Source organism: Hemitrygon akajei, chromosome 6 (assembly GCF_048418815.1).
Source record: "Hemitrygon akajei chromosome 6, sHemAka1.3, whole genome shotgun sequence".
In the NCBI taxonomy this organism is placed as follows: domain Eukaryota; kingdom Metazoa; phylum Chordata; class Chondrichthyes; order Myliobatiformes; family Dasyatidae; genus Hemitrygon; species Hemitrygon akajei.
Window position 1 is genome coordinate 184,708,658 of NC_133129.1, and position 27,933 is coordinate 184,736,590.

At 45.8% G+C, this 27,933-nt stretch overlaps 1 protein-coding gene across 2 annotated transcripts; it reads left to right on the forward strand.

The window, feature by feature from the left end:
• On the forward strand, positions 1–27,795 carry dkk3b (dickkopf WNT signaling pathway inhibitor 3b). 2 transcript variants are annotated; one of them, XM_073049943.1, is made up of 6 exons: positions 1–234; positions 7,929–8,060; positions 16,944–17,036; positions 21,272–21,416; positions 24,370–24,526; positions 26,653–27,795. In XM_073049943.1, the coding sequence occupies exons 1-6, from the start codon at positions 64–66 to the stop codon at positions 26,879–26,881; spliced, it is 927 nt and encodes a 308-aa protein (XP_072906044.1). In that variant the 5' UTR covers positions 1–63; the 3' UTR covers positions 26,882–27,795. The 2 variants fall into 2 exon arrangements, with proteins under 2 accessions (XP_072906044.1, XP_072906045.1); XM_073049944.1 differs by lacking the exon at positions 7,929–8,060.
• Positions 27,796–27,933: the final 138 nt, after the last annotated feature.

Consider the following 27,933-nt stretch of genomic DNA (forward strand, 5'->3'; position numbering starts at 1 on the left):
GGGAGGCGGGGCCCGGGAGCGGAGCGGGACCGGAGCGGACCGAGAGCGGAGAGCGGCGCTGCGATGGGTGGCTCACGGCTGCGGGTCGGTCTCTTGCTCCTGGTGTGTCTGGGTCAGTGTGCCCGCGGGCGCGGGTCTCCGGCCCCGGCAGAAGCCGGCCTGCGGGAGATGCTGCAGGAGGTGGGCGAACTGATGGAGGACACGCGGCACAAACTGCAGGGAGCAGTCCGGGAGGTGAGAGGTTTCGGAACGGCGGCCGCTCGGAGTTGGGAGCGATATTCCGGCTACTGTCTGTGCAACAGCCCCGGGAGCAGTGCACCGGTTTCGGAACGGCAATATACCGACTGCTGACTAGTCCCGGGAGCAATATACCGGTTACCGACTGCTGACTAGTCCCGGGAGCAATATACCGGTTACCGACTGCTGACTAGTCCCGGGAGCAATATACCGGCTACCGACTGCTGACTAGTGCCGGGAGCAATATACCGGTTACCGACTGCTGACTAGTCCCGGGAGCAATATACCGGTTACCGACTGCTGACTAGTCCCGGGAGCAATATACCGGTTACCGACTGCTGAATAGCCGCGGGGGTAATATGCCGACTGCTGAATAGCGCCGGGAGCAGTGCACCGGCTGCGGAGAGGCACCCGCGCAGCGCCGGGATTTACACACCAAGACCGGTCCAGAGCGACACCCCGGGCAGCAATGCGGCGGGTGCCGGGGGGTTGGGGGGGGCACTAGAACTGCGCCTGGAGCGATACACCGGGACTGACACCCGGCGTTTTTCCCCTAGGGTGGAGGATCGAGGACTAGGTTTAAGGTGGGAGGAGAGAGATTTAGGAGGAACCTGAGGGCAGCTTCACGCAGACGGTGGTCTGTTTGTGGAACGCAGTGCCAGAGGCTGGTACAATTACAACATTTAAAAGACATTTGGACAGGAAGAAATGTTAAGACAGATATGGGCCAAATACAGGCAAATGGGAGGAGTTTAAATGGCACATCTCGGATGACATGAATGAGATGGGCCGAAAGGCCTGTTGAGAATCTGGTTTACTATAACTGGCATATGCTGTGAAATATGTGAGACTAGAACTAGGGGACTTAGCCTCAAGATTTGGGGGAGTCGATTTAGGCCAAAGATGAGGAGAAACTGTTTTTCTAAAGGGTGGTGAATCTGTGGAATTCTCTGTCCAGGGAAGTAGTAGAGGCCACCTCAGTACATATATTCAAGACAAGATTGGGTAGTAGGGGAAAAGGCAGGTGGGTGGAGATGAGTCCACAGCCAGATCAGCCATGATCTTACTGAGTGGTGGAGCAGGTTCAATAACCCAGATGGCCCACTCTGCCCCTATTCCTTGTGTTGCTCTGCAGAATAAAAAATAACTTGCAATCAGAAATATGTATTAAGTGGAATTATCTGTGGAATTTGTTGCCAAGAGTGGCTGTGGAGGCCAAGTCATTGGGTGTATTTAAAGCAGAGATAGATAGGTTCTTGATTAGCCAGGGCATCAAAGGGTATGGGGAGAAGGCAGGGGAGTGGGGATGATTGAATGGTGGAGCAGACTCGATGGGCTGAATGGTCTTCTGCTTCTATATCTGGTGGTCTTAAGTAAGTAGTGCACAGCAGAAAGAGAGTGATTTAAAAAGAAAACATAGTGAGGTAGGATTCATGGGTTCATTGTTATTCAGAAATCTGATGGTGGAAAGGAAGAAGTTGCTCCTGCATTGTTGAGTGTGTGTCTCCAGTGTGTCTCCAGTGTGTAGCATCCGTACATCAGGGAGCAATGCCTCATTAAGAATCCCCATCACCCAGGTCATGTCTTGTTCTCATAGCTACCACCAGGCAGGAGGTACATAATCAGTATCAATGACAGGAAGGAAAAGCAAAGAGGTCCTGAAAAAAGAATTTAGAAAGCGAGGCAGAAAGCTGAGAAGCTGGACCTCCAGGATAGTAATTTCTGGATTGTTATCTGTGTCACTCGCCAGTGAGGGTAGAAACAGTATGATCTGGCAGATAAATACATGGCTGAGAACCTGGTGCGGGGGGGCAGGGCTTCAGGTTCTTGGATCATTGGGATCTATCCTGTGTGATCTATAAACTGTGCAAAAGGCACGGGTAGCACCTGAACCTGAGGAGGACCGATATTCTCACAGGGAGGTTTATTAGACTTGTTGGGGAGGGTTTAAACTAATTTGGCGGTGGGGGGTGGGGGGGGGGTAGTGTTGGGAACCAGGGAAGTTCCTCAGGACAGATGGTAAAAAAGCAAAGATAGTGTGCAGTCAGACTGTCAGAAAGGCAGGCAGAGTTGTAGCCAGCAGGGAGAGTATCAGTGCACTAGGGACGCAGAATCAAAAAGGGTAGCAAACACAGCACTCAAAGTGTTTTATCTCAATGCACAGTATAAGAAATAAGGTGGATGACCTTGTTGCTCTTTTACAGTTTGTCAAGTATATATTTATATTGCTATATTTCTACACTATTCTTGATTGGTGCAACTGTAATGAAACCCAGTTTCCCTCGGGATGAATAAAGTATGTCTGTCTGTATGATGTTGTGGCCCTCACTGAATCATGGCTGAGGATGGTTGTAGTTGGGAACTGAATGTCCAAGGTTACGCATTGTATCAGAGGGAGAGGAAGGTAGGCAGAGGGAGTGGCATGGCTCTACTGGTAAAGAATGGGATCAAATGAGTAGAAAGATATGACTAGGATCAGAAGATGTTAATCCTTGTGAGTTGAGTTAAGAAATTGTGAGGATATAAGGACATTGATGGCTGTTATATACAGGCCTCTCAACAGTGGCTGGGATGTGGACTACAGATCACAATGGGAAACAGAAAAGGCGAGTCAAAAAGTCAATGTTATGATAGTCATGGGAGATTTTAACATGCAGGTTGATTGGGAACATCAGGTTGGAAATGGATCTCGAGTGAGTTTGTTGAATGCCTATGAGATAGCTTTTTCGAGCAGCTTGATCTTGAGCCAACTAGGGGATCAGATGTACTGGATTGGGTGTTATGTAATGAACAGGAGGCATTTGGGGAGCTTAAGGTAAAGGAGCTCTTAGGAGGCAGTGGTCACAATATAACTGAGTTCAACTTGAGATTTGATAGGGAGGAACTCAGCAGCTCAGACAGCATCTATGGAAATGAATAACCTGTCAACATTTTAGGCCAAGAGCTGCTTTCAGGGTGGAAAGGAAGAGGAAAGGTGCCAGAATTAGAAAGTGGGAGAGGGAGGAATCCAAGCGGGATTCAAGTGGAGAGCTGGTAGAGGGAGAATGATGTGAGAAGCTGGGAGCTGATAGGGCTAGAGAAGTTGGAATCTGAGGGGAGAAAGGGAAGGTGGAGGGGCACTGGGGGAAGTGAGGTGATAGGTGGTATGAGGCCAGAATAGGGAATGGAAAGAGAGTAAAAGGGAGGGGGTTGAGAACTAAATCATTAGCTCTCCAGGAGACACTCGACTGCAGATACTGGAAGCTGAAGCATTACACAACACACTGGAAGAACTCAGTGGGTCAGGCAGTATCTGTGGGAAGTAAGTGGATGGATGATGTTCCAGTGATTGCTGAGGTACCTGTGGCCCTCCCCTTATTCTTCTGTCTTTAACCTTGTGCCTCCCACTTCTCCTGATGGGTTCTATGGCCCTTCCCAAGAGCCAGTATTCTCTGTCAATACTCTCCTGTATTTACCCCGACTGGGGCATAGTTTGCTCAGAGTTCTTTGCTCTGGGCTGAAGGTCAATCGGTCCTGTGGCTTCTCTTTCACCACAAACTTCAGATGTCCTGGTGGTAAAGATCCTTCCTCTCCCAGGAATGAGGTCTTTGGAGCTTCTATTGACATTTCTGTAGCCCTGGGTTTTATGGGATGGGGTTGCTATCCCCATGCCCAAACCACCTCCATTTGCAGCTGGGCTTGGCACTGTCCATGGTGGTGGTCTCCCTCTCTGTGTTCCAAGGTATGAAGTCCCAGCCTGTCCAACGTCACTCGCTCGAGTTCCACAGGAGTAGGCTTCTCAGCCCACCAAGTCCTGGTAACTTCAATCTTAGTGATGTCTTTCCTAATTCTACTCCGATGCCTTATGGAACTCAGAAGAGTTTCCTGAACACAATAGAGGTGTACAAAACTCGGGGATATAGCTAGGGTATATGCAAGCAGGCTGTTTTCTACTGGGGTTGGGTTTGACTACAACTAGAGGTCATGGGTTAAGGGTAAAATGTGAAATGTTTAAGGAGAATGAGGGTGAACTTCTTCACTCAGAGGGTGGTGAGTGTGTGAAATGTGCTGCCAACACAAGTGGTGGATGCAGGTTCGATTTAATATTTATGAGAAATTAGGATAGGTACATGGATGAGAGAGATTTGGAGGTCTGTAGTCTGGATGCAGATCAACGGATCTCAGCAAAATAACAGTTTGATATGGACTAGATGGGCCAAAGGGCCTGTTTCTGTGCTATAGTGCTCTCTGTGAAGCAGTGACTACTCTGTGGCGTACTCAACCTTTCCTCATAAGACACGCTCTCGAGTCCCGGCAGGGGACTGGTAAATCTCCTCTGCACCCTCTGGAGCTGCCACATCCTTCCTATAATGAGACCAGACTGAACACAGTATTGCAGCTACCATTGTTCCAAAAGGGTCTTCAGAAGTTGTGAATGAGGTGTAAATCATGATAGACGTTCAATCAAAGAAATAACAGTCCCCCAACTCATTCCACTGAAAGTAATCGCCCTTGTGGTGGTCTTTCCACTGTAAAACAGCACAAACTGGACATCCAATACTGTCCAGTATTGATGAGAACAGCCTGTGAGGCTGATTGATTTATGGTGGACAGTCTCACAGAGAAAGAAGCAGCAAAATAAACACAGCCACCGATATCACGGGTACACAGTTTCAGCAACAGCTTCTTCCCCCCCACCCTGCCATCGGGTTTCTGAACAGACACTGAGCCCAACAGTCGGTATTTTTGTTCTCTTTTTGCTCTTGTTATTTCATTTAACTTTTTAATATATATTTGTGATTTTAATATTTTATGATTTGCACTGTACTGCTGCAAAGAACAACAAATTTCATACCAGTACACGATACTGGAGGCGCTCAGCAGGCCAGGCACTGTCTATGGAAAAGTGTAAACAGTTGACGTTTTGGGCCGAGAACCTGAAATGTTGACTGTTTACTCTTTTCCATAGATGCTGCCTGAGCTGAGTTCCTCCAGCATTGTTTGTGTTGCTCTGAATTTCCAGCATCTGCAGATATTTTGTTTGTGAAATTTCACATCGTTCTGTGTCCTGTCATATGATCATGGTCTTTCATCTGAGAAGTTCTAATAACTTTTTCAGAACTTTTGCCTGTGCATCCCTTGAAGTACCTCATGAATGCCATTCGCTATTGACTATTATTTTTTTTTCTTCCATCATTTTTTCCCCATCATTGCAAGACGTTCAAGCTTCTCTTTCCTTGGTATCTGTCCCAGAAATTCCAGCTGCTCTTTCCTGATTGATGATATCAGCTCTCTTCTTATTCTGGCTTTTCACAATACTTCATTTGTTCTGTCTTTCCATGATATTTTCATCATTTATTCTCAAAAGCCACATTTCTGCAGCGTTATTTTGCTTTGATGTTGTCCAATATTCACTCCATATGTTAGTATGGAATGAACGCTGTGTTGCAACACTTGAGTTTCCTACCCATAGAAATTATTATTCTTTAGTATCTTGCTCAAACGCTTGAGCAGGCATTTAGCAATCTCCATCCTCCTCCTAATTTCAACGTCAGCCCTACTGTCAGATGTTATCATGCTCCAAGTAATTGAAATTGTTTGATTGTTTCGTTGCCCACTTTCAGTTCGTATTTACGGTATGGTCGAAATGACAATTAAAAGTGACTTTGCTTGTATTTCTGTACTTTCTTGGTGACAACCACACATTCGGTTTTCTTGCGGCCAACCCTCTCTTCGCACTTTTTCTGACCTTATCAAGTATTTCTTGGAGCTTCTCTTTAGAAGTAGTTATCAGCACTGTCATCTGCACATCGTAGGTTGTTTAAATTGTATCTACTAATTATCATGCCTGGAATACTGCTGATTTCTCTTAAAATCTTCTCTCTATAAAGGTTGAATAAGTCAGACAAGAGAACGCAACCCTGCCTGACTCCCCTCTTAATTGGAACAAAATCACTCTCATTCCTGCTCTTTGTTCCCAATCTCAATACAAATTTCTGATGATTCTGATATCTTTCCTGTCAATGTCCAAGTGCTGAAGGATTTTTATCAGGTCATGACGTGGGTCACTGATGATACTAGTAGAGCGGGGGGATCTTGGACCACAAGGCCATAATTTTGTGAAAGTGGCATCATGGGTAGACAGGGTTGTACAGAGAGCTTTTGGCACTTTGGCCTTCTTAGATCAAAGTATTGAGTACAGGAGATGGGATGTTATACTGAAGTTGTATAAGAGGTCGGTAAGGCTTAATGTGGAGTCCAGTTTTGTCCACCTACTGACAGGAAAGGTGTCAATAAGATTAAAAGAGTGTAGACTACTAGTACGTTGATGGGGATTTTCGGGCCTGAGTTATAGGGAAAGGTTGAATAGGTTAGGATTTTATTCCCTAGAGCATAGGAGAATGAGAGGAGATTTGACAGAGGTATACAAAATTATGAGGGGTGGTGGTATCCGTCGGTCTCGAGAGACCATGGATCTGCGCCTGGAGTTTCCAGGGCCTGTATGGGAGACCGGCAGTTGCCCAAGCTGCAGGCCTTCCCCTCTCCACGCCACCGATGTTGTCCAAGGGAAGGGCACTAGGACCCAAGCAGCTTGGCACCGGTGTCGTCGCAGAGCAATGTGTTGTTAAGTGCCTTGCTCAAGGACACAAACACGCTGCCTCAGCTGAGGCTCGAACCAGTGACCTTCAGGTTACTAGTCTGATGTCTTGCCCACTAGGCCACGTGCCAGTACTATGAGGGGTATGGATAGGGTAAATGCAAGCAGGCTTTTTCCGCTGAGGTTGGGTAGGATTACAACCAGAGGTCATGGGTGAACTGCTTAAGGGGAACTTCACTCTCTTCTGTGCTGGAGAGTTCCATCATTCTGTACGTTAGTGATAATCAATCTGATTCTGAAATTTCTGAAAATCCTTTGATCATTTACAGACAAGCAGGTGATTGTACAAAGATATGAGCAAGCATAAAGAAAGTTAAATTACAAGAAAAACAACAAATCAGACCCCAGTTCTACGATAGGTGAGATTGGGGGTCTGTTTCTCTGTGGTTTGTGCTTGTTTCGATGTGCTGGCATTGGAATGGGTCCATAGGAGGTTCACAAAAATAATTCCGGGAATGAAAGGGTTAACATGTCAGTGTTTGATAGCTCTGGGCCTGCACCTTAGAAGAATGAGGGGCGGATCTCACTGAAATGTAATATTAAAAGTCTTCTGTAGTGGGTGTGGAGAGGATGTTCTCTATAGTGAGTAAGTATAGGACCTGAGGACACAGTCTCAGAAAAGGGGGACATCCATTTAGAACAGAGATGAGGAGGAATTTCTTTTGACGGAGGGTGGTGAATCTACAATTTGTTGTCACAGATGACTGTGGAGGCCAAGTCACTGGGTATCTTTAAAGTGGCAGTGGGCAGGTTCTTGATTAGTCAAGGAATCAAAGGTTACGGGGAGAGGCAGGAGAATAGGGTTGAGAGAGATACTAGATTATCATGATGGAATGGTGGAGGAGACTTGATGGATTGAGTGGCCTCTGTGTCTTATGGCCTAAGCTGGTTTATGAATTGAGGTGTTTGTCTCGGATATGCTCCAGGGAGAAGGGCTACAATATGAGAGATTGACGGGATATATCCTGGCTCTGTGGTAGGGTGGTGGTGATGAGTTGCGATGGGTGGTCTTGCTGCCCCGCCCTGCTAACAGGACTCGTGTCTGGTACTGCAGATGGACCTGGTGCCAGGGTGGATGAACTGGGACACCGAGCCACTCCCCATCTCTAAGGACCAGCACGAAGAATCTGCCTCCCCCCTCGGGACTGGAGAGCCGGACGTCGGCACGTGGCAGGGAGCCAGGAAGGTACGGCTGACCCACAGCCCCCCGCCCCCTCGACTGTTCTAGGGTAGTGAACTCGCCTCTCCTCCACCATGCACGTGGCTCTCGTTAGAGCGGAGGGTGGTGAGGACACTGCAGATCATTCAGCCCATCGAACGTAGAATGTCCTTTCGGCTGCCGCATGACGGGATACAGCAGCACCTATGGAAAATGAAGATGAAGCCCTCCCCCCATTAGCCCCTTCTGTCTTGACTCTTCCCCTCCCCTCCTCCTTCCTCCCATCAGTGGCCTTCCATTGGTCAGGGTCGATGTTGCCTCCAGCTGTCTACATGATATGCGAGCTGGGGCTGTGCGATATGGAGAGCAGGCTGTCGCTCGTGCAGCCGACTCCCCCTCTCCATGCAGCTGAGAAAACCAAAGGAATGGCAGAGACTGATACAGAGAATACCTCCGGGACTCCAGTTCCGGATTCTTCTCAGAGTTTACTCCTGAAGCCTTCCCCATGAGTGGGTATAACTGCCAGGCAGCAGAGGTTTGAGATCACTTTTCCTTCGATGAGCTGCCAGCCAAGGTGGACGAGCCCCATCTGCGCAGGGCCCTTCTCCCCACAGAGCTTGTAACCACCTCCCTTCTGGCAGTGGGCTTCACGTCCCAGTGACTAGCCTCTGGCCACACCCACACCATCACCATTTACCTTGCTGTGAACCGAGCCCACGAGAGCTCTCCACCCAGTGATACCCACATCCCTCTCTGACCCCTCTCATTCCCAATTCGTGTCCCATGTTTCCAGGATTTCTGTGTCTAGCTCCATGGGAATGATTGGGATTGGCCATGGGCTATATAACCATATAACAATTACAGCACGGAAACAGGCCATCTCGGCCCTTCTAGTCTGTGCTGATGCTTACATTCATCTAGTCCCACTAGCCTGCACTCAGCCCATAACCCTCCATTCCTTTCCTATCCATATACCTATCCAATTTTACTTTAAATGACAATACCGAACCTGCCTCTACCACTTCTACTGGAAGCTCATTCCACACAGCTACCACTCTGAGTAAAGAAATTCCCCCTCATGTTACCCTTAAACTTTTGCCCCCTAACTCTCAAATCATGTCCTCTTGTTTGAATCTCCCCTACTCTCAATGGAAAAAGCCTATCCACGTCAACTCGATCTATCCCCCTCATTATTTTAAATACCTCTATCAAGTCCCCTCTCAATCTTCTACGCTCCAAAGAATAAAGACCTAACTTGTTCAACCTTTCCCTGTAACTTAGGTGCTGAAACCCAGGTAACATTCTAGTAAATCTCCTCTGTACTCTCTATTTTGTTGACATCTTTCCTATAATTTGGTGACCAGAACTGTTCACAATATTCCAATTTTGCCCTCAACAATGCCTTGTACAATTTTAACATTACATCCCAACTCCTATACTCAATGCTCTGATTTATAAAGGCCAGCATACCAAAAGCTTTCTTCACCACCCTATCCACATGCAATTCCACCTTCAGGGAACTATGTACCATTATTCCTAGATCACTCTGTTCTACTGCGTTCTTCAATGCCCTACCATTTACCATGTATGTCCTATTTGGATTATTCCTACCAAAATGTAGCACCTCACACTTATCAGCATTAAACCCCATCTGCCATCTTTCAGCCCACTCTTCTAACTAGCCTAAATCTCCCTGCAAACTTTGAAAACCTACTTCATTATCCACATCGCCTCCTACCTTAGTATCATCTGCATACTTACTAATCCAATTTACCCCCCATCATCCAGATCATTAATGTATATGACAAACAACATTGGACCCAATACAGATCCCTGAGGCACACCACTAGTCACCGGCCTCCAACCTGACAAACAGTTATCCACCATTACTCTCTGGCATCTCCCATTTAGCCACTGTTGAATCCATTTTACTACTTCAATATTAATACCAAACGATTGAACCTTCCTCACTAACCTTCCGTGTGGAACCTTGTCAAAGGCCTTACTGAAGTCCATATAGACAACATCCACTGCTTTACCCTTGTCAACCTCTTCAAAAAATTCAATAAGATTTGTCAAACATGACCTTCCACGCACAAATCCATGCTGACTGTTCCTAATCAGACCCTGTCTATCCAGATAATTATATATACCATCTCTAAGAATACTTTCCATTAATTTACCCACCACTGACGTCAAACTGACAGGCCTATAATTGCTAGGTTTACTCTTAGAACCCAAACGGGTGTTGTCTACAGGCCACCAAACAGTAGCATGGATATTGGGTGCAAGTTGAATAGGGAGTTAACATTGGCATGTGGCAAAGGTAATGTCGCAGTAGTTATGGGGGATTTCAACATCCAGGTGAACTGGGAGAATCAGGTTGGTGCTGGACCACAGGATAGGGAGTTTGTAGAGTGCCTACGGGATGCATTCTTGGAACAGCTTGTACGAGAGCCGACCAGGAACAAGACTATTCTGGATTTAGTGTTATGTAATTAACAGGATTTGATAAGCGATCTTGCAGTAAAGGAGCCATTAGGAGGTAGTGATCATAATATCATAAGTTTTTATCTGCAATTTGAGAAGGATAAGGGCAGCTCGGAGGTGTCAGTGTTGCAGTTGAACAGGGGAAACTATGGAGCCATGAGGGAGGAGCTGGCCAAAGTTGACTGGAAGGATAGCCTAGCAGAAAAGACAGTGGAACAGCAATGGCAGGTATTCTTGGGAATAATGCACAAGGTGCAAAATCAGTTCATCCCCCGAAGAAGGAAGGATTCAAAGGGGGGAAAGGGGCCACGGTGGTTGACAAAGGAAGTCAGAGATTGCATAGCATTAAAAAAAAAGGAAGTATGACAGAGCTAAGGTGAGTGGGAGGACAGATGATTGGGAAGTTTTTAAGGAACAACAGAACTTAACTAAAAAGACAATACAGGGAGAAAAAATGAGGTACGAACGCAAGCTAGCCAGGAATATAAAGGAAGATAGCAAAAGCTTTTTTAGGTATGTGAAGAGAAAGAAGATAGTTAAGAACAATGTTGGGCCCTTGAAGAATGAATTGGGTGAAATTGTTATGGGAAACAGAGAAATGGCAGAAGAATTTAATGAGTACTTTAGATCTGTTTTCACTAAGGAAGACACAAGCAATCTCCCAGATGTATGGATGGGCCAAGGACATAGGGTAACAGAGGAAATGAAACAGATTGACATTAGGAAGGAAACGGTGATGAGAAGACTGATGGGACTGAAGGCTGACAAATCCCCAGGTCCAGATGGTCTGCATCCTAAAGGAGGTGGCCCTGGAAATTGCGGATGCATTGGTAATCATTTTCCAATGTTCCTTAGATTCAGGATCAGTTCCTGAGGATTGGAGAATGGCTAATGTTATCCCACTTTTTAAGAAAGGAGGGAGGGAGAAAACAGAGAACTATCGACCTGTCAGCCTGACATCGGTGGTGGGGAAGATGCTAGAGTCCATTATTAAGGATGAAATAGTGGCATATCTAGATAGCAGTGATAAGATTGGGCTGAGCCAGCATGGATTTACCAAGGGTAAATCATGCTTGACTAATCTGTTAGAGTTTTTCGAGGATGTAACCAGGAAGTTAGACGGGGGAGATTCAGTGGATGTAGTGTACCTCGATTTTCAGAAGGCATTTGATAAGGTCCCACATAGGAGATTGGTGGGTAAAATCAAAGCTCAGGGTATCGGGGGGAAGACATTGACATGGATAGAAAACCGGTTGGCAGATAGAAAGCAAAGAGTAGCGGTGAATGGGTGTTTCTCGGAATGGCAGGTGGTGACTAGTGGGGTGCCACAGGGCTCGGTATTGGGACCACAGCTGTTTACAATTTACATCAATGATTTAGATGAAGGCATTGAAAATAACATCAGCAAATTTGCTGATGATACTAAGCTGGGTGGCAGTGTGACATGTGATGAGGATGTTAGGAGAATTCAGGGTGACTTGGATAGGCTGGGTGAGTGGGCGGATATTTAGCAGATGACGTTTAATGTGAATAAGTGTGAGGTTATCCACTTTGGGAGTAAGAACAGGAAGGCAGATTATTATCTGAACGGTGTAGAGTTAGGTAATGGAGAAATACAAAGAGATCTAGGAGTCCTTGTTCATCAGTCACTGAAGGTGAATGAGCAAGTGCAGCAGGCAGTGAAGAAGGCTAATGGAATGTTGGCCTTTATTACAAAGGGAATTGAGTACAAGAGCAAGGAAATCATCTTGCATTTGTACAGAGCCCTGGTGAGACCACACCTGGAGTATTGTGTACAGTTTTGGTCTCCAGGGTTAAGGAAGGACATCCTGGCTGTAGAGGAAGTGCAGCGTAGATTCACGAGGTTAATTCCTGGGATGTCTGGACTGTCTTACGCAGAGGGGTTAGAGAGACTGGGCTTGTACACGCTGGAATTAAGGAGATTGAGAGGGGATCTGATTGAAACATACAAGATTATTAAGGGATTGGACAAGATAGAGTCAGGAAATATGTTCCAGATGCTGGGAGAGTCCAGTACCAGAGGGCATGGTTTGAGAATAAGGGGTAGGTCATTTAGGACAGAGTTAAGGAAAAACTACTTCTCCCAGAGAGTTGTGGGGGTCTGGAATGCACTGCCTCGGAAGGTAGTGGAGGCCAATTCTCTGGATGCTTTCAAGAAGGATCTAGATAGGTATCTTATGGATAAGGGAATCAAGGGATATGGGGACAAGGCAGGAACCGGGTATTGATAGTAGTTGATCAGCCATGATCTCAAAATGGTGGTGCAGGCTCGAAGGGCCAAATGGTCTACTTCTGCACCTATTGTCTATTGTCATAACCCTTTTTAAACAATGGAACCACATGAGCAATACGCCAATCCTCTGACACCATCCCCGTTTCTAATGACATTTGAAATATTTCTGTCAGAGCCCCTGCTATTTCTACACCAACTTCCCTCAAGGTCCTAGGGAATATCCTGTCAGGACCCGGAGATTTATCCACTTTTATATTCTTTAAAAGCTCCAGTACTTCCTCCTCTTTAATCGTCATAGTTTCCATAACTTCCCTACTTGTTTCCCTTACCTTACACAATTCAATATCCTTCTCCTTAGTGAATACCGAAGAAAAGAAATTGTTCAAAATCTCCCCCATCTCTTTTGGCTCCACACATAGCTGTCCACTCTGATTCTCTAAGGGGCCAATTTTATCCCTCACTATCCTTTTGCTATTAATATAACAGTAGAAACCCTTCGGATTTATTTTCTCCTTACTTGCCAAAGCAACCTTATATCTTCATTTAGCTTTTCTAATTTCTTTCTTAAGATTCTTTTTACATTCTTTATATTCCTTGAGCACCTCATTTACTCCATGCTGCCTATATTTATTGTAGATCTCCCTCTTTTTCTGAACCAAGTTTCCAATATCCCTTGAAAACCATAGCTCTCTCAAACTTTTAACCTTTCCTTTCAACCTAACAGGAGCATAAAGATTCTGTACCCTCAAAATTTCACCTTTAAATGACCTCCATTTCTCTATTACATCCTTCCCTTAAATCAAATTGTCCCAACCCACTCCTTCTAAATCCTTTCTCATCTCCTCAAAGTTAGCCTTTCTCCAATCAAAAATCTCAACCCTGGGTCCAGTCCTATCCTTCTCCATAATTATATTGAAACTAATGGCATTGTGATCACTGGACCCGAAGTGCTCCCCAACACATACCTCCGTCACCTGACCTATCTCATTCCCTAACAGGAGATCCAACACTGCCCCTTCTCTAGTTGGTACCTCTATGTATTGCTGCAAAAAACTATCCTGCACACATTTTACAAACTCCAAACCATCCAGCCCTTTTACAGAATGGGCTTCCCAGTCTATGTGTGGAAAATTAAAATCTCCCACAATCATAACCTTGTGCTTACTACAAATATCTGCTATCTCCTTACAAACTTGCTTCTCCAATTCTCACTCCCCATTAGGTGGTCTATAATACACCCCTATAAGTTTTACTACACCTTTCCTATTCCTCAATTCCACCCAAATAGTCTCCCTAGATGAGCCCCCTAATCTATCCTGCCAAAGCACTGCTGTAATATTTTCTCGGACAAGCAATGCAACACCTCCTCCTCTTGTCCCTCCGATTCTATCACACCTGAAGCAACGAAATCCAGGAATACTTAGTTGCCAATCACACCCCTCCTGCAACCATGTTTCACTAATAGCTACAACATCATATTTCCAGGTATCAATCCATGCTCTGAACTCATCCACCTTTCTTACAATGCTCATAGCATTAAAATAGATGCATTTAAGAAATTCTCCACCTCTTCCTCTCTGTTTATCCCTAACGTTGTGATCAACTTTATTATCTTTTTCTTCCTTCTCCCCTACATCTTCGGTCTGAACGCTCCCCTTCTCTATCACCTGCCTATCCTCCCTCACACACTGTCTACTAGCTTTCTCTATTTGTGAACTAACCTCCTCTCACTTAGTTTCTTCAATTTGATTCCCACCCCCCAACCATTCTCGTTTAAAGTCTCCCCAGTAGCCTTCACAAATCTCCTGCCAGGATATTGGTCCCCCTGGGATTCAAGTGCAACCCGTCCTTTTTGTACAGGTCACACCTGCCCCAAAAGAGGACCCGATGATCCGGAAACTTGTATCCCTTCCCCCTGCTCCAATCCCTCAGCCACGCATTTATCCTCCACCTCATTCCATTCCTACTCTCACTGTCGCGTGGCACAGGCAGTAATCCCGAGATTACTACCTTTGCGGTCCTTCTTCTCAACTCCCTTCCTAACTCCCTACATTCTCCTTTCAGGACCTCTTCCCTTTTCCTACCTATGTCATTGGTACCTATGTGTACCACGACCTCTGGCTCCTCACCCTCCCACTTCAGGATATCTTGGACATGATCAGGAACATCCCAGACCCTGGCACCAGGGAGGCAAACTACCATCCGGGTCTCCTGATTGCGTCCACAGAATCGCCTATCTGACCCCCTGACTATTGAGTCCCCTATTACTACTGCCCTCCTCTTCCTTTCGCTACCGTTCTGAGCTACAGGGCTGGACTCTGTGCCAGAGGCACGGCCACTGTTGCTTCCCCCAGGTAGGCTGTACCCCCCCAACAGCACTCAAATGGGAGTACTTATTGTTAAAGGGGACAGACACTGGGGTACTCTCTAGTACCTGACTCTTCCCCTTCCCCCTCCTAACCGTGACCCATTTGTTTGCCTCCATGGTCCCGGAGTGACCACCTGCCTGTAACTCCTCTCTATCACCTCCTCACTCTCCCTGACCAGACGAAGGTCATCGAGCTGCAGCTCGACGCACCTGGCGCAGATGTGGACGTCCGGGAGGCTAGGAGACTCCAGGACCTCCCACATCCGACACCGAGAACAACAAGCTGCCCTCACACTCATACTTCCCCCTTTCCTCAAATAACAGGAAAAACTGAAACCTAAACCTACCTTGCTTTGCCCGCTTCCGCCTAAGCCCGTTGAGCCAAAGCCCTTCAGCCTACACTCTGCTCCCGGTGCACTCCGCTGCCCGTTCTATAAGGCTGTGTCCTTTTTAAATATTCCCCGCTTCACTGCCCGATGTCACACGCCTGCGCAGTCCCACCTCTCAACTCCAATGAGAATAAGAAAAATTCAAGATGGCTCCCGCCGCACTCCCGTTCTGATTCTCCGACTCCCTACTCCAAACGAAAACCGATTCAGGATTTCTGCCCTCTGCTCATCCCCAAACCCTCCTCACACCTTTACAATGCTTCTTCAAACCACCTCGTTCAAACAGCCTTTGAAATCTGCCCTGGTGTATGTGGTTTGTTTATTTGGAGGAGTGCAGAACAGACCCTTCCAGCCCAACGAGCTGTACAGCCAGCAACCCGTGATTTAATCCCAGACCACAACACCACCTCACTAGTCAAGAGGGCACAGCAGTGTCTACACTTTCTGAGGGAATTGAGGTGTGCAAAGCCCTGCCCCCCTTCTAACAACTTTCTACAGGAAAGGGTGTCTAGTCTGGCCGCATCATTGTGTAGTACGGAAGCTGCAAGGCATCGGACCTCAACACCCTTTTTAAAAATAAATACATTTTGAGAGGATCACCAGGGTCTCACTCCTCTATTTCCTGGGAGCATTGTAGACGAAGGGCCCAAACCATTGAGGATCCTGACCACCCATCCCACAGTCTCTGACCCACTACCGTCAGGAAGGAGGTACAGGAACATCAGGACTCGGACTGCCAGACTGGGTAACAGCTTCTTCCCTCAGGCTGGGAGACCAATGAATACCCTGCCAACACCGAGGTCACGTCACTAGGACAGTGAGCTGGTTACTGTTCACCTGTGTTGTGCACTACACGCATTTTCAATGGTAATAATTTGTTTTATGTGCTGCGTGTAGTATATGTTTTGCGGGTGTACACACACTCACATGAAGTTGGACGACAATAAATTTCAACTTGACTAGCACATTCTCAATGATTTTCAACATTGAAAGCCCTGCAAATGATAAACTTGTCCCCCAGGAATGGTGTATCCTACTGCAGAGCTGTTTTCCTCTTTTCCTCAAATTACCCTCAGCTCCTGGGTGGTACAGACATGCTGGAACTGTTAGTATCCTTTTCTATTTAGAGATACAGCAGGAACAGGCCCTTCCGTTTCTGACCCAACGAGCTGTGCCACGCAGTACCCCTGGTTTAACCCTAGCCTAATCACAGGACAGTTACAATGACCAGTTAACCTGCTAACAGTACGTCTTTGACCTGTGGGAGGAAACCAGAGCACCCAGAGGATAGATGGCATTGGAATTGAACTCAAGCCCCAACCTGTAATAGTGTTGTACTAACCGCTACACTACGGTAGTATTCTTTAGCTGTTAGTGCTGCTATTGACAGATCTGTCTGTGTCTTGCAGGAGTGTATTGTAGATGAGGACTGTGGGAAGCACCAGTTCTGCCAAACAGACCCGTTGGAGCCCAAATGCCTTCGGCGGAGAGCAGAGCACGAGGCAAGTTCGGCCGGTTCCTGGGATTGGTTGATTCTCAGGGACGTGGGCAGCAATCAACCCAGGGAGGGGCTGAGTCAAACAACATTCAGGGGAAAGTTGATCAGGAGGGAAAATGAGGTAGTGTGTTCAGAGCGAAGGGTGAGTGGACGAGCTTGGATGCTCGGTGTAGTCCTGGGTTATTTTTCATTAAATCTGTACAGCACAGAAACAAGCCCTTTGGCCCATCTTGTCTCGTCTGACTGTGATGTGTACGTACATTGATCCTGTTTACCTGATTACATGGATTAGGAGAATGGGCAAAGAAATGGCAGGTGGAAAGCAGTGCAGGGAAGTATGTGGGCATGCGCTTTGGTAGAAGAAGTAAAGGTGTGGACTATTTTCTAAATGGATAAAATTCTGAGGTGCAAAGTGACTCGGGAGTCTTTGTGCAAGATTCCCTAAAGGCTATCTTGCAGGTTGAGTCTGTGGTGAGGAAGGCAAATGCAATATTAGCATTCATTTTGAGCAGATTAGAATATAAAAGCAAGGATGAGATGCTGAGACTTTATAAGACTTTGGTCAAATCGCTCTTGGAGTATTGTGAGCAGATTTGGGCCTCTTAGTTCTGAGAAAGGATGTGCTGACATTGGAGGGAGTCCAGAGAAGGTTTACAAGAATGTTCCTGGGAATGAAGGGGTTAATGTATGAAGAGAGTTTGATGCTCTGGGCCTGTACTCACTGGAGATTAGAAGAATCGGGGAGTATCTCATTGAATCCTATTTGAAATCAAATATTGAAAGGCCTAGATAGAATGGACATATAGAGGATGTTTCCTATACAGTGGTGCTAGAAACTTTGTGAACCGTGTAGAATTTTCACTATTTCTGCCTAAATATGACTTAAAATGTGATCAGATCTTCACTTAATCCTAAAGCTAGATAAGGAGAATCCAATTAAATAAATACCACAAACACATTATATTTGTTTATTTATTTATTGAGAATATTATCTGTATATATTGGTTGAAGTATGTTAACCTTTGCTTTCAGTAACTGGTGTGACCCCCTTGTACAGCAATAACTTCAACCAAACATTTCCTGTAACTGTTGATCAGTCCTGCATATCGGCTTGGAGGAATTTTAGGCCATTCCTCCTTACAAAACTGCTTCAACTCTGGAATGTTGGTGAGTTTCCTTGCATGAACTGTTTGCTTCAGGTCCTTCCACAACATTTCTGTAGGATTCAGGTCAGGGCTTTGACTCGGCCATTCCAAAATATGAATTTTCTTTTTAAACCATCCTGTTGTTGATTTACTCTTGTGTTTCAGATCATTGTCTTGTTGCATTATTCAACTTCTATTAAGCTTCAGGTGATGGATTGCTACCCTGACATTCTCCTGTAAAAAGTCTTGCTGTGATTTTGAATTCATTGTTCCCTCAACGATTGCGAGCTGCCCAGGCCCTGAGGCAGCAAAACAGCCCCAAACCATGATGCTCCTTCCACTGTGCTTCACAGTTGGGATAAGATTTTGGTGTTTGTATGCAATGCCCTTTTTCCCCCCCAGATATAGTGGTGTGTATTTCTGCCAAAAAAGTTCAACTTTTGTCTCATCTGTCCTCAGAACATTGTCACAGAAGTGTTTTGGAACATCGGGTCAGATGATTTTTGCAAACTTCAGATGTGCAGCAATGTGATGTGTGCGTGTGTGTGTTTTTTTAATTTTGTTTTTTTTTTGAGAACAGTGATTTCCCTCTGTGGTGTCCTTCCATGAACAGTATTCTTGTTCAGTGTTTTTCCTACAGTGGACACACGAAAGGAGACTTCGGCAAGTTCTAGAGATTTCTGCAGGTCTTGTGCTGTTACTTTTGGGTTTTTTTCCCACCTCCTTCAGCATCACACTTAGTGCTCCTGGTGTGATATTTGTAGGATGCCCACTCCTAGGGAGAGTAGCAACAGGACTGAATATCCTCCATTTGTAGACAATTTCTCTTACTGTGAACTGATCAGCTCTCAGGTCTTCAGAAATGCTTTTGTAGCCTTTTCCAGCTTCACGTATCTCTACATTTCTTCTTCTAAGGTCATCTGAAAGTTGTTTTGATCGAGGCATGGTGCACAAAAAACAGATCTTTCTTGAGAAGAGCAGGCTCTGTCAATAACCTGACTTTGTGTGTCTTTTTTTATAGGGTAGGGCACCTCTACAACCCACACCCCCAATCTCATATTGACTGAAACACCCAACTCCAAATAGCTTTTGTAGAAGGCATTACCCCAGAGGTTCACATACTTTTTCCAACAAATACATGTAATATTAGATAATTTTTCTCAATAAATGAACAAGTATAATGTTTTGGCAACACGAGTGAATCTGCAGATGCAGGAAATAAATAAAAACACAAAATGCTGGCAGAACTCAGCAGGCCAGACAGCATCTATGGGAGGAGGTAGTGACGACGTTTTGGGCCGAAACCCTTCATCAGGAGTGAAGTAACATGGGATGGTCGAGGGGGGATAAGAAGTGGGGGGGGGGTGGGGATGAAGTAGAGAGCTGGGAAGTGATAGGCTGGAGGGAAATGGGCTAGGGGGAAGGTGGAGAATTATGGGAAATAAAAGAGAAAGAAAGGTAGGGCTGGGGGGAGATTATAGTGAGGGGGGAAAAAGAGAAAGAGAACCAGACTAAAATTATAGATAGGGATGGAGGTAAGGGGGGGCAGGGGTATCAACAGAGGTCTGTGAGTTGAATGTTCATGCCGGCAGGTAGGAGGCTACTTAGGCAGGAGATAAGGTATTGCTCCATCGACCTGCGTGTGGCCTCATCTTGACGGTAGAGGAGACCATGGACAGACATATCGGAGTGCGAGTGGTCTGTGGAATTGAAGTGTGTGGCCACAGGGAGATCCCACCACTGCTGGAGGACTGAGTGCTGGTGTTCGGCGAAACGGTCTCCCAGTCTTTGGCAGGTCTCCCCAATGTATAAATGGCCACATCGGGAGCACCGGATATCGGATTCTGCCAGCATTTTGTGTTTTTAAGTATAATGTTTTTTGTGTTTATTTCATTGAGTTCTCTTTATCTAGTTTTAGGACTTGTGTGAAGATCTGATCACATTTTGCAGAACTAGAGAAAATTCTACAGGGTTCACAAACTTGCTAGCACCACAGTAATGGAGTCTAGGACCAGAGGGCAAGCCTCAGAAGGATGTCCCTTTAGAACAGAGATGAGGAGGAATTTCTTTAGCCAGAGGGTGGTGAATTTGTGGAATTTATTGCCACAGACAGCTATGGAACCCAAGTCATTAGGTATTCTTGAAGCGAAGGTTGATAGATTCTTAGTTAGTCAGGATGTCAAAGGTTATGGGAGAAGGCAGGAGAATGGGGCGGAGAGGGACAATGAATCAGCCATGATGGAATGGCAGAGCAGACTTGATGGGCTGAATGGCCTAATTCAGTTCCTACTGAATGTTTTGTGGTCATGTCCCAAGAACAAATTCAGTAAAATATCTTTTATTGTTGAATTATTAGAATATCCTGTATCACTTTCTTTCCTCAATTTACAGGTCTTCCCTTGGAATTAGAATTGGATTTGGTTTATTCTTGGAGGTTATGTGGGAGGGAAGGGTTAGACTGATCTTAGAGTAGGTTAAAAGATTAGCACAACATTGTGGACCGGAAGACCTGAATTGTGTTGTGATGTTCCATGTTGAGGTCCAGTGGAAAAGTTTGTCTTGCACACTGTTCATACAAATCAGATCATTACACAGTGTATTGAGATAGAGCAACCTAAAACAGTTACAGAATGCAGAATAGTGTTATCAAGCAAGTGCAGTGCCAGTAGACAATAAGATGGAAGGTTGCAACAATGTGAAGAGTCCATCTTTTCGTAGAAGGGAACAATTTAATAGTCTGATTGGGGTAGGAGCAGTCCTTGAGCATGGTGGGATCTGCTTTCAGACTTTTGTATCTTCCGCCCATTGGGGGGGGGGGGTGCAGGTGAATGCTCGGGGTGGGGGGGTGGTCTTTGATTACACTGGCTGCTTTACCGAGGCAGTGAAGTGTAGACAGTCCATTGAGGTGAGGTTGGTTTCTGTGCTGTGCTGATGGGAAAGAGAAGAGAGAATGTCTCGGGAGAGTGACCTCTTAATGCAGCCTTGCCAATGTCCCTCAGCCCAACAGCTGTTGCAGTTTTAATTAATCATGCTATTCATATGGATAATGGATTTGTTTGTTGGTTAACGTTTGGTGCTGAATGTCCGTTCCTAGAATTGTTCTCGAGATGTGGAGTGTGACGAGGACCGCCTGTGTATCTGGGGGCAATGCCAGGCAGGTGCAGTAAGAGGAGAGCAGGGCTCCATCTGTCAACATCAGTCAGACTGTCATCCACACCTCTGCTGTGCCTTCCACACTGGTGAGTTCTGCTGTTAACCCTTGCTGTACAAGTAACTGGCAGTAGGAAGAGGCAGGGATCATTGTGCTCTGCTTGTGCCAAAGTTATTACCCAGTACAGAAAGTCTCCCATCCTCTGCTACCCAGCTTGGGGAATTAGATAGTTCAGATCTGACATTGGAATCGTCATGTACTGAGATACAGTGAAAAGTTTGTCTCGCATACTGTCCATACAGATCAGACCATTACACAGTGTATTGAGGTAGCACAAGGGAAAACGCTAACAGAATGCAGAGTAAAGTATCATGGTTTCTGAGAGTGCACTCGGGTAAACAATGAGGTGCAAGGTCACAACAAGACAGACTCAAGTCACAAGTCCATCTTTTCAATGAGCCTGGTGGGACGTGCTTTGGGTTTGGTGTCTTCTGCTGAATGGGAGAGGAGAGAAGAGAGAAAGTTTGGGGTGGGTGGGGTCTTTGATTATCCTGGCTGCTTTACCAAGGCACAGTGAGAAGTGTAGATGGACTTCATGGAGGGGAGGCTGATTTCCGTGATGTGCTGAGCTGTGTCCACAACTCTACGGTTTCTTGCGGTCACTGGCAGAACAATTGCCCTACCCAGCTGTGATGCATCCAGAAAGCTTTCAAAGGCGTATCGGTTGATGGGGGATTCTGAAGCCTCAGTTCCTGCTCTCCCCTCGCCAGCTCTGCTGAAATGTTACTGTGTGATGTGTGTTGATAAAATACCTGATTGTTTGATGATGGCACAACACTTTACAGCACCAGCAATCGGGGTTCAATTCCCACAGCTCTCTACATGTTCCCCCTGTGACACACGTGGGTTTTCTCTTGGTGGTAGCTTCCTCCCACAGTACGAAGGCATACTGGCTGGTGGGTTAATTGGTCATTGTAGATTGTCCCATGATTAGGCTAGTGTTAGTTTGGATAATTGCTGAGCAGCACAGCTCAGAGACAGAAGGACCTATTCTGTGCTGTATCTCAATAAGAATATAAACAGAGACAATGGGCTCACATTTAATGATTTTTCATCTCATGTTCTCCATTTTTTTAAATCATTTTTGTACTTGCACAGTTCATTGTCATTTGCAAACTGGTTTATGCCCAGTTGATGCAGTCTTTCATTGATTCTATTAAGGTTTTATGGATTTATTGAGTTTGCCTGCAGGAAAATGAATCTCGGATTGTATATGGTGACATGTACTTTGAACAGATCTATGAGGCTTACTGACATGGGTAGTATAGTTACTCCAGCCCTGAAAATTAATTCCCCAAAGTCACAAATGATTTTCCATAAATTGTTTAAGTAAACTATTTAAATCCGGCAGGTTTGTGGAGCTGTACATTTTTCAGAAGACGAGACGAGTAGGATTTCAAACTTGTCTCAGCAAACACGAGATTTTCCATCTGCTGAGATGACCCCTTGCAGGAACTCAGCAGGTCAGGCAGCATCTGTGGAAATGAATAAACAGTCGACATTTGGGGCTGAGACCCTTCCTCAGCACTGAAAAGGAAGGGGGAAGATTCTAGAATAAGGTGAGGGGAGGGGGAGAACAAGCAGGGTGGTGGTAAGTGAAGCCATGTAGGGGAAGGGGGTGTGGGGGATGAAGTCAGAAGTTGGGATGGGATAGTTGGTAAAGGACTGGAGAGGAAGGAATCTGATAGGAGGGAGAGTAGACCACAGGAGAAAGGTGATAGGCAGATGAGGGGAAGAGGTCAGAGTAGGAAATGGAAAAAGGAGGGGGAAATTTTACTGGAAGTTGGAGAAATCCTTGGTCTAAGGGTGAAAGGTAAGTAGTTTAAGGGGAACATAAGGGGTAATTTCAGAGTGTCGTGAGTGTGGAATGAGCTACCAACTCTTACAAGCTCTATTTCAACATTTAAGAGAAGCACATGGTTGGTAGGGGTGGAGAGGGCTGTGGTCGATGGGATTAGACAGCCTAAGTGTTTTGGTATGGACTAGATGGGCCAAAGGGCCTATACTGTACTTTTCAATGACTATATCAATAGTCAGGTTGGGGGCTACCCAGGTGGAATGTCAGCTGTTGCTCCTCTGGCCTCATAGTGGAGAGGTGGCCTTGGACCGACATTTCGAAACGGGAATTAAAACTGCGAAATTCCACTTTCTTCAGATGGAACCTGGAACAGGCCCTTTGGTGCAGAATTCAACCAAATCTCTCCTCCCTGTACCTGCCTCCATTCCATGTGTTCCCAGAATCTGGTTTATCATTGCTGACCTGTCATGTGTCTAAGAACCTTCCTTCGCACCTGCTTCCCCCACAAACCTCGGCAGCCAGTCTGTAGAGAAAATCTTACCCTGTATGTCTTTGGACCTCCCCGCACCGTAAATGCAGGACCTCTGGTACCAGAGAATCAGTTTCCCACAAATTGTTTGTCTCCATTGTAAATATTTATTTAGAAATACAATGCAGAATAGGCTCTTCTGGCCCAACGAACCATATCACCCAGCAACCCACCTATTTAACCCTAGCTTAATCACAGGGCCATTATATTTTGACAAGGTTGGAAAGATTTTTGCATAGTAGGGGAATTAAGGGTTATGGGGAAGAGGCAGGTAGGTGGAGATGAGTCCATGGTCAGATCAGCCATGATCTTATTGAATGGTGAAGGGTCAGCGGGCCAGATGGCCGACTCCTACTCCTGCTCCTATTTCTTGTGTTCTTAAGTTTTTTTTGCCGCAAAGCCAGTGTGTACAGTCCAGGTGAGATCATTGGTGATGTGTAAATGGTGGAGCAGACTCAATGGGCTAAACGGCCTAATTCTGCTCCGATGGGATGGCTTATGGACATACCCGAAGGAGCAATAAATCAGACTGATCATAAATATTGTTGATATTCAATAACAATGTGGTATTAATTTGGGTTGCCTTGTTAGAGTGCTGGTCTTCTGATGTGCCCGATGTACAGGTCTCACCAGATTTGTCTTGGCTTTGCGCAGATCTCTTGTTTCCTGTGTGCACCCCCTTGGCTGAGAAGGATCAGGTGTGTCACAACCCTGCCCACCATTTGTTGGACCTCGTCACTTGGGAAATGGAACCGGACGGGGCTCTGGACCGATGTCCCTGTGCCGGGGGACTGCATTGTGCACCAGAACGGTAAGGAGAACCTGCACCCAGCAGTGAGGGCACGATTGAGGTGCACAAGAACATAGAACAGAAAGAACAGGTCCTTTTGTTGTGCTGATATCTTGACCTACTTGGAGATCAATCTAACCCTTCCTCATAGCCCTCTATTTTACTATCATCCATGTACCTATCTAGGAGTCTCTTAAATGACCCTAATGTATTTGTCTCTACCACCACCCCTGCCAGGGTGTGCCACACAGCCATTGTTCTGTGTGTGATTTCAAAAACGTGTTCTCCAAACATCTTAAAACTCTGCCCTTTTGTATTAGACAATTCCACCCTGGGGGGGGGGGGGGGGAGAGTCTCTAGCTGTCTACTTGACCTTTGCCTCTTGTACACCTCTATCAAGTCACCTCTCATCTTCCTTTGCTCCAGCGAGGAAAGCCCCAGCTCAATCAGCCCTCAAATATGCTCTCTAATCCAGGCATTAATCTCCTCTGCACCCCTCTAAAAAGCTTCCACATTCTTCAGCTTGAGGGACCAGAAATTAACACACTCTTACAAGTGTGGTCTAACCAGGGTTTTATAGAGCTGCAACATTACCTCGCAGTCCGTGAACTCATTTCCCCGACTAATGTATGCCACTTTAACCACCCTATCAACTTGCAGAGTAACTCTGATTGATCTATGGATGTGGACTCTTAGATCATGAGGGTAAAAACACATACTCTTTTTTTTTCTCCGCAGGGAGGGGTGTTATTTAAAAGGGACATCAGGAGCAGCTTCTTCACACAAAGGGTGGGGCATATTTGGAATCAGGTGGGCACATCAGTAACATTTGGATGAGTACATGGATGGAAGATGTTTAGAGGGCTATGGGGCAAACACAAGCAGATGGGACAGGCTTGCCCAGGCAGTACATGGACACGTTGAGCCAAAGCTGTATAAGGGTTACTTATTTACAAGTACAGTAATGAGTAATGTCGTTGTGCAGTGGCATTGAACTTCTCTCCCTGAGCTGCTTGAAGGTACGTTAAGTTGAACTTGACAGATGACCTTTGCTCAGAGGCATTGAAATCGCCTAGGATTGTACGTCAGTGTGATCAACCCCTCTGATCATCCACACCAACTGAGGTGGCCCAAGGAACAGTGGGTCTACTCCTCATACAGAGGGATGCAAGAGTTGGGCCACAGAGATGTCAGATTTATTATCACCGGTATGTGTACTGAAATTTGTTAACTTAGCAGCAGCAGTTCAATGCAATAGATAATACAGAAAGAAGAAAAATAATAAATAATTAAATCAATTACAATATGTGTATGTTGACTAGATTTTAAAAAGTGCAAAAAAACAGATACAGTATATTTAAAAGAAGTGGAGTCCACGCTTTCAATGTCCATTTAGAAATTAGAATGCAGAGGGGAAGAAGCTGTTTTGGAATCGCTGAGTGTGTGCCTTCAGGCTTCTGTACCTCCTACCTGATGGTAACAGTGAGAAAAGGGCATGCCCTGGGCGCTGGAGGACTTTAGTAATGGACACTGCCTTTCTGAGACACCGCTCCTTGAAGATGTGTATTTAAAGAGTAGCTTTGTCACATATATGTCAGTGAAATGCATGTTACTTGTGTCAATGACCAGCACAGTCCAAGGAGGTGTGGGGGACAGCCTGCCAGGCTACGGGTATGAACACAGCATGCCCAGAAATTACTAGCCCTAACCCAGACATCTTTGGAATGTGGGAGGAAACAGGAGCAGCCGGTGGAAATCCACACAATCGTGGGGGAAGCTGACTTCTTCCAGAGCACGGTGGGAATCAAATCCCAATTGATTTAAAGCATTGTGCTAACTGCTATGACTTTTGAGAAGGTGTTAAGTTTGTATTAAGCAGTGTTTGTTGATACTCTTTCAGTCTTATTGATATCTTGATATATTGACAATGGTAGTGCAGGGGTGTTTCAGAGTTCTGTTCCGGTACTGTTTTGTAATGCTCCTCTGTATGTTCTCCCTGTGGAATGGATGGGTTTTCCGTGGGTGCTCTGGTTTCCTCCCACGGCTTACTGGCTGGGTTAACTGGGGTTGTGGGATTGCTGGGGTGGCGTGTGAAGGGCCTACTGCACACTGTATCACTAAATAAACTTTTTCTCTCTCCTGCTCAGTAACAGCGTGATATCCGTGTGCCAGGAAAACCAGTGGATCAGTGTCACGAAAGATCTCTCTGACTACATGGAAGAGGGGCCACTCCCCAGCGCAGAGAACATAGATCCCAGTGAACAGGGGAAGGCAGAGGCTTTGTTCTGGACTGTACGCAGTACCAGGTTGGATTCCACAACTGGGAGAACACAGGAAGAGTTGACGAATGAGGCAGGAGACAAAAATCACAGCTGACTTGCTGTTCGGTCCAATCTCTCCCAAACCTAGCCAACACACAATCCTTTCAAGTGATTATGGAAAGTCAGGAGCATAGAGGCTAGATAATTGTTGTAACAATCCATTGGAAAATAGTGTAGTGGTTCTGGTAATGGCATACTTTAGTAACACCTTCAGCTGTTTAGTGATCTGCTGTTCACACTCAGTAAATGTTATTTATTTAGAGAAACTGTATGGAACAGGCCCTTCTTACCCACATTGCCCAGCAACCCACTGATCTACGTTGGCCAAAGCACAGGACAATTACAAAGACCAATTAACCAACCTGGTAAGTCTTTTGGACTGTGAGAGGAAACCCACGTGATCATGGGATGTAGACTCCTTACAGAATTGAACTCCGATGCCCGAGCTGTAATAGCGTTGTGATAACTGCTAACGCTATCTGAAAGGACTCTGCTGCCAATCCTTAAATAAACATCACTGGTGGATCCTTCCTTCCCCCTGCGTGGTGATCTCCCACCCACCCAGTCTCACCTATCACTTGCTCTCCCACCCACCTTCCCCCTCATCTATCAGCTTCCAGCTTATACTAACCTTCCCCCACCACCTTATTCTGGCTTCCGACCCCTTCCTTTCCAGTCCTGAAACTGTTTATTCATTTCCATAGATGCTGCTTGACCTGCTGTGTTCCTCCAGCATTTTGTGTGTGGGCTGGTTGTAGATAGGGGCATCACTAGCTGTTAAACTGGGTCTTAGTTCCAGTGAATGAGAAAGAATAGTTAGAGACACCTACAGCTCTGACTACTGGCTCCAGGTTTAGTTTAGAACTTTTTTTTTCAAACTCATGTTTAGAATTGTAAGCTGTTAGATGCTTTTTCTAAAATTACCAGATCTACAGTATAATCAATAAAAAGTACATCTTCCAAAGGTAATGTTGGGGCCTTGGTATGATTTATTAAACTGTAGAAAGCAGAATCTCTGCAGTTCATGATCCAGCAGTGACACAGAAGAGCCATTCAGCCCATTGAGCGCAGAATCTGGCCTGTCCCTTCTGCTGCTGTGAACCCACA

Bases quoted from the DNA above. Each gene is read 5' to 3' on its own strand.
- dkk3b (XM_073049943.1), top strand. From the start codon at position 64: ATGGGTGGCTCACGGCTGCGGGTCGGTCTCTTGCTCCTGGTGTGTCTG. The intron at 235-7,928 runs GTGAGAGGTTTC...CTGGTACTGCAG, and splicing joins TGCAGGGAGCAGTCCGGGAG to ATGGACCTGGTGCCAGGGTG. The intron at 17,037-21,271 runs GCAAGTTCGGCC...GTCCGTTCCTAG, and splicing joins GGCGGAGAGCAGAGCACGAG to AATTGTTCTCGAGATGTGGA.